This window comes from Malus sylvestris, chromosome 1 (assembly GCF_916048215.2).
Source record: "Malus sylvestris chromosome 1, drMalSylv7.2, whole genome shotgun sequence".
Lineage (NCBI taxonomy): Eukaryota > Viridiplantae > Streptophyta > Magnoliopsida > Rosales > Rosaceae > Malus > Malus sylvestris.
The window spans coordinates 19,036,423-19,047,475 of NC_062260.1; the positions used below are offsets into that span (position 1 = coordinate 19,036,423).

An 11,053-nucleotide genomic window follows, 5' to 3' on the forward strand; every position below is an offset into this window, starting at 1 on the left:
GGATCATTGATACGAAGAATTACAATTTTAAATAGAAAAACTCTAAATATAAAAGAAAAATAAGATAAAATTATAAAACCAGTTTGAAGAGTTAAGGATGGGTTTGTGTTGGAAGCACTCACGACACCATCTTCGCTTGCCATTATTACATCGCAACATACAAGTCACTTTTTATTCAAGATGACTCGAGTATATCATACAATACAACGCTCAAGTCACTATTTGTTCAAGATGAGTCTAGTATATTATTAAATCTCATACCCCTTTTTTTATCACTTGAATTGGTGGAAGTATTGGTCTTCTTATTGGGACTCATGCCTTGGGCTTCTAGTTCCAATTTCCTTCTATTTTTCATGTTCTATATTCCATTGAAGTGTTTGATCATGTTTGTTTGTTCTAGTCCTAACAACCACCACCACCATCATCAACGCCCAAAGTTTAGGATTCAATGAAAATGGCTAGTTACTTGACCCTTAGTTTTTTCTCCTACACTGTCTTCTCTCTCCCCTAACACGTGCCCTTCGGGTTTGGGGAGAAAAAATGTTTGTCATAAGTTTAGCCTTGGTCTACGATCATATGGTCTTCGACCATGGGTTTAACCTTCGATTCCGAATACACAATTTTCGTTCATGAGTACGATTTTCGGTCATGAGTTAATTTGGCCATTGGCCATTATTGTGGTCCTCGACCCTGAGTTCGTCTAAAACAAGCATGCCCCCACCCCAAAAAATTAGTGATACGAGTTTTATGCAAAGATTCATTACATTCTTATATGCAAGATCTAACTGGTAATATTTTACACTACTTGACGATACGTATCGTAGAAGAGAAGTTTATGTTCGAACAATTAAGCAAATACTCAAATTTTGACCAATTAAATAGTAAACACAACGGACAGTTAATTAAACAATAATGTACATTTGGGGTATAGCTGAATGGCAGTGCCACAGAAAAAAGGACAAAATTCTGCACATTAAGAAGGGAAATTTATTGTTGAAATATCGTCATATTTTCTCTGGCGATGTTTGCACATTATTCCCTCGTACTCGAGGGATGGTAACATTCGGAATTAGATGGGAAGTTATGCAAAAATTTTGCAACTACTCGTACCTCTGATGATTTTTCTGTGACGATGGAAGAAGGAAGTTGAAATTCTAGAAACCAAGATGGCACAACAAATGCGAACGCACAAGCAAATCATGGGAAAAAAAATATTGTGATTCTCTAGAACGATTTGAAAGAAACCTGCTACGGGGTCGTTCGGGCAAATCTCCTAGCTTAGGATGAGGCCGAGGCTTCTTTCCTGTCATTACAAAAGAAGCCTTCGGATATCACTGAAGTTTGAACGTAAAGCTGAGAGGAACGAACCTGCAGGATAGATTGGATAGTCTCATAAGCAAATGTGAAGAAATCAAATGCCTCAACACAAACTACATAACATTTCATATCTATTTTTGTTTTTGATGTTTCAGTTTGGAAGAAGATTGTAGCATTACATACCTCCAACTTTGCCATCAAAAACTCGATGATCAGCCGATAATGTCAAGTTCATTTTGGTGACAACTGCAGGCCTCTCAATTCCTATGGTGGGGGGAAGAAAAATTCACTTCGTTATCCCTTTCCATAATGCATCAAATTTAGACTGCTAAATATCTTACCATCGCTTTCTTTTTTTTTTTTTTTCTTCTTAAAATACAAATATCTTACCGTCGCTTCCTATTACTGGTTCAACGACTTTGTTGCCTCTGCCAACAGCAAGGATACTGGCCTGAGGTGGGTTTATAATTGCACAGAAAGTATCCACTGGAAACATCCCCAAGTTTGAAATGCTGCAGAACGAATGAGATGTATTCCATAACTACTGTATTTGACAAAAGAACTATGGTGAAAAGCAACTAAGAATGCGACAAATTTCACCTGAAAGTTCCTCCTTGGAATTCATTTGGCTTAAGCTTTCCCGCTCGTGCCTTTTCAGCTAGTTCCTTAACCTGACATGAAAATATCAACAAAAGTGAAATTTGAAGACATGTTAATATGATTATGACATCACTTCCAAAGGTAAAGATTCTAAACAAACAACATAAAAAGTATCATAGACAAGGTTAGATTTTCAACTCAATATTCTACATAGGGATGAATATCATTAGACTTCACTGCAAATTTCTCAATACTCCAATTTTCCATAAGCATATAGAAAGCCAGAGGGGATCACATAAAGTAATGTGTTTCTTAAGTGCTAGCATATCCTCGGAAACATAAAAGGAAACGGAACTGACCGAATCAAGAATGGAAAAATGAACAAAAAACTGCTTCAATTACTATAAGTACCTCTGCAGAGATTGCTGATACTGATTTCTGATCTGCATTCTTCACAATTGGAGTCATCAGGCCCTGCAACAATACCCAATCATATGAATGGACACTGCACAATACTTTTTTTTGTTCGTATAAGCCTATAAGGTGCTGTATAATAGTTTAAACACTAAAAATCAGTAAATTACCTTCTCAGTGGCCACAGCAATTGATATATCAATGGAATCACAAAGAAAGACTTCTCCTTTTTCAGCATCCCAGTAAGCTGTTGGTATTAAAATAACAAATGTGTTATGAACCTCTACGATTGCTTTTCACAACAAAAAAACGTCTAAAGCTTACAAATCAGTTCCAGAATATGAAATAAAAATGAAAAACAAATTCATTTAATTTAACAAATTCCAATAACCAAACTATATAAGTAGAACAACAAATGAAAATTTACTTTAAAAAACTTCGACTGTTAATGGAGGAATTCTCTAAAAGAAATATACTCAATAGAAGTGAAAGTGTCTGGCACCCAGTACCCAGAAAACATGTGATGACAGCTCCCCTCAATTAATTTCCCATAGAAAATTCTTTTAAAAATATGATTTTTAGGATGACTGTTTTATAAAAAAGAACACGTGCCCACCCCGACTCACCCCACAAACTGTATGCCTAGTAAGTTGTTTGCAGCAGAATATATGTTCATGTGCCATTACCATTTGCTTCAGGTACATTTCTCAATGCAACAGCTACAGCTTTGATGACAATGTCATTAACTGAAACTTTAACATTATGCTGTTCTGCAATTAAGGGAACACATAAAAAGAAATGATTTGCTAGATTCAAGAAATCTAAAGGTCAAGAATAAAAACAATTTGAAGTTCATAATCCATACCTATAAGATCCTTTCTAAGAGAAAGAAGAGGGTCCAGAAGAACATCTGAATGGAATAAATCAACAAATTTTAGGGAAAAAAAAAAGAATGGTTAAGAAATTTGAATTAACAAAAGGCTTCAAATAGTTACATGACCTGATGATAAATATAAGTGCGGTATGTTTTGTTTTGATTCTTGCAATCTAGTAGCTATCACCTGCAAACCAAAACAGATATATTCAACTACAACTTGAACAAAGCAGACACATAACAAATAATATTTGAGACCAGGCTTATAGCACAAAACCATCAATGCCAGCAAGGTGTAATCCAAATTGAGATTTCCATTTGACATGTTAAGTCAACGAAACCTACCTTGCGGATTTGACTATTGGGAAAATCTTCAAAAGAATCTGTCTGTTTTGAAGGCTTTGAGTCTGCTGATATTGGAGCATGAGTACTTGACGCCTTTAACAACGATGGAGTTGTCTTTTCTTTAGATGAAACTTTTGAAGATCCTATTCCTGACTTGATTGCAGCTAAAACATCCCCTTTCAGCAATGTACCATGAGCACCTGATGCCTGCAGCGATGATGTATCCAATCCATGTTCTGTGACAAGCAACTTTGCTGCTGGACTGATCCTTAAAATACTGGTTTTTTCTGATCTAGTCACATCTCTAGTATCCTGACGGACTGGTTTTTCTTCTTTAACAGCTGAACCACTGCCAACAGCATTCTTTACAGTTTCCAGATCAGCTGCATCCTCAACCTTGACAGACAGACAGACAGAATCAGCATTCTCATATGTCTTAAGACGCTAGGATAATTGGAAGTTAAGAAATTGGGAAAGCTTTTCATAAATTAACCATCTGACAGACAGAAATAATAGCCATATTACAATGGCATTAGATGTAAATTATCCTCAAGGGCGAATGAGAGACGGGTCAGAGCCTACAAGTATCTTTGTACTTACTGTTACTGCAATTGGTTGGCCAACAGCTATGTCCTTTGTACCTTCTGGTGCTAGTATCTTAGCCAAGTATCTACAACATATTTCATTAATAAGAAATTTTCAAGACCACCCACAAAAAGAGCTGCTTCATAAACAATAATACATTCATTTTTCTAAAGAGATTCACCAATGCAGAAGCAGAATGATCAGGAGATAATGTTTTAAAACGTAATGTAAAAATGAAAATCCCCATTCCTCATGTTTCCTCCATCAGTTACTAGTTGGACATTTTAATACTAGTTATCAAAAGAGATGGTTCCTAATCCTATTTAAAATATTGAACACATATGGGCTATGTGAATAAGACACTTCATCCAAATAGCAGCTATAAGGCATTTCAGCTGATAAAGCATGCCTTTACGATTTTTGTTCAATTGAAATGTAGATTACAACCAAACAAATAATACAGTTGAGACCAAGTGACAATTAGCATAAGTGAAACTTCATGTGTTCTAAAAGGGAAACTCCGTATGTGAGGAAAAAAAATAAAAAATTACCCCTCTTCAAGAAATTCATATTCAATGGTTGCTTTGTCTGTCTCTATCTCACATATTATATCACCCACTTCTATCTGTTAGACATGTGATCAAGAAAACAATTTATGTTGATACCGTCAAAGTTGTTAATGAATTCAGATAAAAAGTATTCCAAAGAAAATTCAAAACCTTACATCAAATATAACTAACCTTATCTCCTTCTTTCTTTCTCCACTTAAAAATGTTTCCCTGGCTCTGAACAGACACACAGGAATAGCAGTATTAAGCTCCTCTGGGAGGAAATTCATCTATAATCAGAGCAGAAAAACTGATTGAAACTTCCTTACCATTGTCGGTGATAAAGCTGGCATTTCAACGACAATGTGAGGAGGAAGTTCTGATGTGCTTGTGCCCATGGAACTTGTATCTTGTACCCCCTCTTCATTCTTGACATTCTGAGGTGCTGGTATATCCTCTTTGACCTCAGAGCCACTGACCACATTAGCAGGGAGGTTTTGGATATCATCTGCATCCTCAACCTTGAAAATGCACAAAATGTCTCGACAACTAAGTGCTTGAGTTGTAATCAAAGTAAATGATTAACATTAAACCACCACTTAAAGTGTGAAAGATATAGGTTAGTAATTTGAATAAAAAGATGTGAGAAACCATGACGGAATAACAATTCTTAAGCAAAAAGCGTATGTGTTGCCAAAGTTTCAGATAGCGGAGCAAGTCAACTTAGCATTAGATTGGCTCTTACATTGTCCTGTGGAATGTGATTATGGGCTTTAAAATTTTTCACTTTACGGGATTAGTTGGATAATGCTTGGCTCTCATTCCAATTTGCTCAGAAGGAAATATGGATACACAACCCATAGTGTGTTATGGACCTCGTGGCTTGAAAGGAATGAATTTTCGGATTAGGAATCTCAAAAATGGACTTAAGGGATCCTTTAGCCTGATAACTCTTTGAACGGCCACATAGGAAACCTGCACATTTATTGTATTCTTTATTTGAGTTTTTTTTTTTTCATTTGTAGAACTATGTATACATCTTGTATAATTGGGTAGCGTCCTGTTTGACGCTTTTCATTAAATACTTAAAAATAAAAATAAATAAAAAACCTTATTACTAGATTAACTTGGGTGACTGTAATTTTTCACAAGTGAATTAAATTCCATCTCATAGGTGTGGGTGTGTGTAACTGGGCATGGGTCTCCACAAAAAAACAAAAATTCAGGGATCAAGGTTATAGAATAATGCACACTACCGTTATTGCAATAGGCTGTCCCACTGGCACATCTTTTGAACCTTCAGGTACCAGTATCTTGGCTAGAAACCTTCCAAACAGAAGAACAGAATAAAGAAAGGTACTACCATACTAGTTCAGAACAAAATGCACCAGAGTTGCACGACTCGAAGTTATACAAAAGAACATTATAAAACATAACTACGGACTGAAAAAAAAATGCTAACAGAACACTTTGCAAAGTTTAACATCAAAGATGGAAAATAATGACAAAAATAAAAAAACACAGAAAAAATATTCTAGTAATATAATAATTTCAGTGTCTATGCCAAAACATTGGGAGTGAACATTGGAACTATCTAATGTATTACACCAAAGCTAAATTAGATCATGCATCATTTACTCCACAATTTAAAGAGATTACAATATAAAATAAGAATTACCCTTCTTCAAGACTTTCAAATTCAACGGTAGCTTTGTCAGTTTCAATTTCACATAGTATGTCGCCCGGTTCAATCTGTTAGATTAAACAGAACTCAGGAACAGAATTACAGCGGCCAACATATTGTTAACTGCTCTGCCCTAAGAAAGTATATGTCCTTCTGTGCTTACTAAACCGATCACATGAAACATGACCTAGAACCCTCATTTTATAAACTTTTTGGTAGAACTTACCTTGTCTCCTTCTTTCTTAAACCACTTTGCAATGTTACCTTGAGCCTACAAGTGAAAATGGTAAGTTAGTAATAGTTATACGAGAGACAGGTAACCTACCACTGCTAATAAAATTACAAGGGGAATTTGGCACATGCTTGAGTGAATACAGTTCCCACAACATTACCATTGTAGGAGACAAAGCCGGCATCCCAATAACAGTATGCAAAGGATCTGTGATATCAATCAACTTAGTGTTAAAAGAAAGTCATTCATAGATTTAAATAAACATCATCCGCATGATAAGATTTGGAAAGTCCTCTCGGTCGATAATAAAAGGAAGAATGGCAAATAGGTTGCTAACCTCAGTTTTTTAATTTTAACTACCGACATCTTTTCAGTTTGGACTGAACTGGTAAATTTAGTCAGTCTAAGTGGAAACTTCGTACCTTGAGTTGAATAACATTTGACACATGTCCAAGGCTGAAAATGATAAAAGTGTCCATAAATACTTTACCAAAGGGAAGCTGTGTGCTTAAATATACATTTCAGGCACTAACCTTCAGCTTTGATGGTATATCATGAACTCCAGTGAGCATGGACAAAGATGCTGGCCTGATCAATTTAATTCTCAGTGAAAGCCAGCACAGAGAGAAGATGAAAATAACTAGGGAAGCAAGGTATAGACTGAACCGACAAGACCTTGCTTGAATAAGCATGTACATGTACACTGTACTTGATAGTAGGCAAGAATACTTAGAAACAAATATACATGTTTAGACGCAAATCTAAACCAGGGTTTATAGTTTCAACTGTAGATCCTAACATGTTAAATGCAAACCAAATTCCCCTCTTTTGGTAATGAAAACAAGTGGTTATCTAAACGAGCCTCATGTCATTGAAAAATGGCAGGCCACCAGTCCTCAATTTAAACATCTACAACTTAATGCAGTATAAATTGCCGTCCTCCCATGCTGGTGGAATAAGGGTGACGGAAGTATCCATCCATAGCTCAACTTTGCCAAGTGATGTAAAAAGTCAAAGACTACAGACCTTAACAGCGTATTATCACCAAGCGCAGTAGAATTTTGCAAACTGAAAGTTCTGCACCATCAAAAGAGAAGAGAGATTATAGAGCTTGGACATGCAATTTGTACAAAAGGTACTATATTAACCATGCCTCATAAGCTATAACAGAATCCAGTGCCCAAAAGAGCAGAGGAATCAGCATCCAAACTTAGGTTAAAATCAAAGGCCAAAAATACGCTAGCACCATCTACTAGTCAAGAAAATAAAATGCTAAGATGATGCTTTAAACTATTTTCTACATGTTTCATATGTTTACGGCATCATGAGCATCTCAATTATACATATTCTGCGCACGTGTAATAGTAGTGGTGAAAATGTTTATTTCTAGTGTATTTGGTTGGTTCATCTTTCCGAAAGTCACAACGCTTAGGTATTGAAGCTAAAGAGCATGAGTGACCAGTTCAGGTAAGAATGCTGAAGTTCAGGACCAATATTCTATATCACATTCAATCGGCAACTTCGTCAAACAGTCGGATTCAACAATTAACACTCTCCAATTATCAAAATCACAAAAACCCAATACCATTTCATAAACCAAGATAACACAAAATCATCAATCAGTTAAAAACAAATGACGTTTTTCAAACACAATAGGTGTTCCTCTAGCTCAAAATGATAACTATGTCAGTATTGAAGCCACCCCAACACTTGCCCACCGATCCCAGCACCCCAAATCTAAAAATTCTCATAATTCCACTCCCAGTTCAATCAGATAACAAATCTTTCAACAATTTCCCACCAACCCAATTCACAAAAATCAATACTTTACCTCAAAAGCCATTCCATATAATTCAGAGACGAACAAATGTATCGTAAGTGATTGAAAAGAGAGAGAGAGGGGTACCGAGTGAGTGATCTGGTGGACGAGGAGAGAAGGCGAGCTCTCAGGAGAGATGGCGCGCGGGAGATCACTGGGTGTCGAAGCCGCGAGAGCGCCATTTTTGTTTTCGTGTTACAGAGAGGCCTTTGTTCTACCTTTTTCCTTTAAATTTTGCTCAAAGCATATGTTAATTAGTGAAAGATATTTATACATGTAATCAAAGTAAATTATCTAATTAAAAAAAATAACTCACGTAATTACATATCTAATTTACTCTCATCTTCTTCTATTTTTTATTTTTTTTTAGTACATTTTTATATTAAGGGAGGAAAGTTTAGCTAATCCACACCATGAATAGTTTAATTTGATATCAAATTCATTATTTACGAGATTCAAATTTAAAACCTCTCACTTGTAAGTGAAACATAATACCATCAAACTATAAAAAAATTAAAAAAAATTAAAAAAACTTAAAAATGAATTGTAGGTAAGCAGGCTGGTGTGCTCCCTCCCTCTTTTAACAACTGTTGCAAACCCACCTAACCTCCCTAACACACACTCTACACATTTGTTTTTTCTGGTCAAATATAAACTTTTTTTTTGTTTGTTAATTTATAGGATTTCCCCACCTCAGTTATAAATTTTAATTCAAGGTGTTCAGTTCAGGGGGTAAGGTTTTCATCGAAGGGGCTAAATATAGTCTCATTCAATTATAGGTTGTACGGTCATGCAAGAAATTATTTTTAAATGAACATTGTCAAACCATATTCATATACTATCTCTAACTAAAGCGACTAAACATCAGTAAGATAGTATTTAAGGTGAAGAGGATGTGAGAATAATACAGAAATGGGATAGGAATTTATAGGGAAAAAATAGATTTTTTTTTTAAATTCTACCTTAAAAATATCTAACTACTAAGTTACTAAGGTTAGCTAGCATTTGCCCTTCCCAGTCGTTGGATTTGAATGTGCATATGTAGCTCTGCTGTTGGGCCCAAAAAAATGGGTTGGGAGGAGGGCCAAGCTTGGCCAACTCAATGTCCTGTGGGCCGAATTTGGTAGACTCCATTAATCCATGAAAATAGTTGTTCATTCATCCATGAAGGAAAGAAGATCACATTGAAGCCTCTTCAACCGAAGCCTATAGCTTGTTTCAAAATCTAGTAGAGGAGGTCAGCTTAAGGCAAATAAGTTAAAAGCTCTACACATCATTAAACCAAGCATATTCATGAAGAAGGCAGAAGATATTCTATGTGTTTGCGCACTAATTCTGACATTTTTTTAGCAATGCAACAGTCTTAAACACATTGGAGTCGAGTTCTTCTCAGCCGGAGAGAATTGATGAGGACATCAACGTCAATCGTTTAGGGTTTACTGATGAAAAGGATGAGAAAGGAAAGAAAATAATGCAGCCACTGGATTAAGGCTTTAGAGCTGATCTTCCTCAACTTTCATTAGCTTTATTGACATATTACCTTCATTAGCCAATTCTTGTAACCATGTTGAGAGGCCCACTACACCATCTTCGGTCACCATCAATAAAAGAGGGAGGGAAGTACCTGCAAAAAACTCCAACAATCAAGTTCATAAGTGCTTGATATGATTGCAACAGAATTTTAGAACAACTTCACACCTTTTTTCTACATCAATGCTGGTGGGAGTATTGGCCTTTTAGAGGCATTGAAGCCTTGGGTTCCAAGTACCACATTCCCTAACTTTCTCCCATGTTTTATTGCAGTGGGTGTTGCTTGCTTGATTGTAGCTCCACCTCCCCATATTTGGTGTGCTCGTGGCTTGTTTAGTGGACAGGGCTACAAGTTCTTTGGTGATGTATGGACACGTTTTATTTGTTTTACATCACATTACAATAAAATTATGACTTTATGGAATACCAAATGTAATTTCTTGCATTTTAGTTAAACAAATGTCACGTACATTGTCTACTCTTTTCATCCTTCCTCGACATTTTAGTTTAAATTCTTGTTTACTTGCATTGTGACTTCACCCTTTTTTATGTGAATGGAAATCCTATTACTCATTTTCAATAGGGAGGCTAGTTGATAATTTCTGACTTCACACCTTCCAACTTTGACCTAAGTGAAACATAATAGAAGCACAAAAGTTCAAATTTAAGAAAAGAAATCAAGGGAAAAACTTGCAACAAATTTAAGAAAAGCGAACAAATGGGAAAAGCTTCCACTCTTAATAAAAACACGAAGATTTCTTGGTCACCAGGTAATCAAGAAATGTGTGGTTACTGGGCACCCACCTTAGATTGAATATCAAAAATGGAAAAGAAACGGATGTGCTTTTAGTGTTTTAATGTCGATCTTGATACTAAATTTAAAGGTGAGTGATCATGAATCAACAACTACTAACCAAGAAATCCTGACTCCCAATAAAATTTGATTAATTTGAAGTTGAAGAAAAAGAACGGAATAGAAGCATTTGTGCGCATGATTTCTTGGCTTTTTGAAGTGGAAAGATTATAAACCAACGAGGAAATAAATATAGGTTTGTAACTATATATATCATGCATACGACCCACAAGAATCAAAATTACGCAACTA

The 11,053-nt window shown here is 35.7% G+C and overlaps 1 protein-coding gene across 2 annotated transcripts; it reads right to left on the bottom strand.

Moving 5' to 3' along the window:
• Positions 1-973: 973 nt before the first annotated feature.
• Positions 974-8,674, bottom strand: LOC126619212 (dihydrolipoyllysine-residue acetyltransferase component 1 of pyruvate dehydrogenase complex, mitochondrial-like). 2 transcript variants are annotated; one of them, XM_050287514.1, is made up of 22 exons: positions 8,506-8,674; positions 7,626-7,676; positions 7,133-7,187; positions 7,022-7,055; positions 6,760-6,806; positions 6,594-6,638; positions 6,362-6,435; positions 5,940-6,009; positions 5,013-5,204; positions 4,876-4,920; positions 4,687-4,760; positions 4,151-4,220; positions 3,551-3,946; positions 3,332-3,392; positions 3,197-3,241; positions 3,018-3,101; positions 2,502-2,578; positions 2,329-2,391; positions 1,918-1,988; positions 1,708-1,829; positions 1,501-1,581; positions 974-1,368 (listed from the first exon to the last, which is right to left on the bottom strand). In XM_050287514.1, the coding sequence occupies exons 1-22, from the start codon at positions 8,598-8,600 to the stop codon at positions 1,310-1,312; spliced, it is 1,911 nt and encodes a 636-aa protein (XP_050143471.1). In that variant the 5' UTR covers positions 8,601-8,674; the 3' UTR covers positions 974-1,309. The 2 variants fall into 2 exon arrangements, with proteins under 2 accessions (XP_050143471.1, XP_050143479.1); XM_050287522.1 differs by lacking the exons at positions 7,133-7,187; positions 7,626-7,676; positions 8,506-8,674 and having other exon boundaries at positions 6,937-7,027.
• Between the last annotated feature and the right edge of the window lie 2,379 nt (positions 8,675-11,053).

What these genes read in the sequence shown, in the direction of transcription:
- LOC126619212 (XM_050287514.1), bottom strand. Translation starts at nt 8,600, where the DNA reads ATGGCGCTCTCGCGGCTTCGACACCCAGTGATCTCCCGCGCGCCATCT. An exon ending in TATGAATTTCTTGAAGAGGG is followed by an intron (nt 4,221 to 4,686) that starts GTAATTTTTTAT and finishes AATATGTTGTAG; the next exon opens with ATACTTGGCTAAGATACTAG. An exon ending in CCAATAGTCAAATCCGCAAG is followed by an intron (nt 3,393 to 3,550) that starts GTAGGTTTCGTT and finishes TTTGGTTTGCAG; the next exon opens with GTGATAGCTACTAGATTGCA.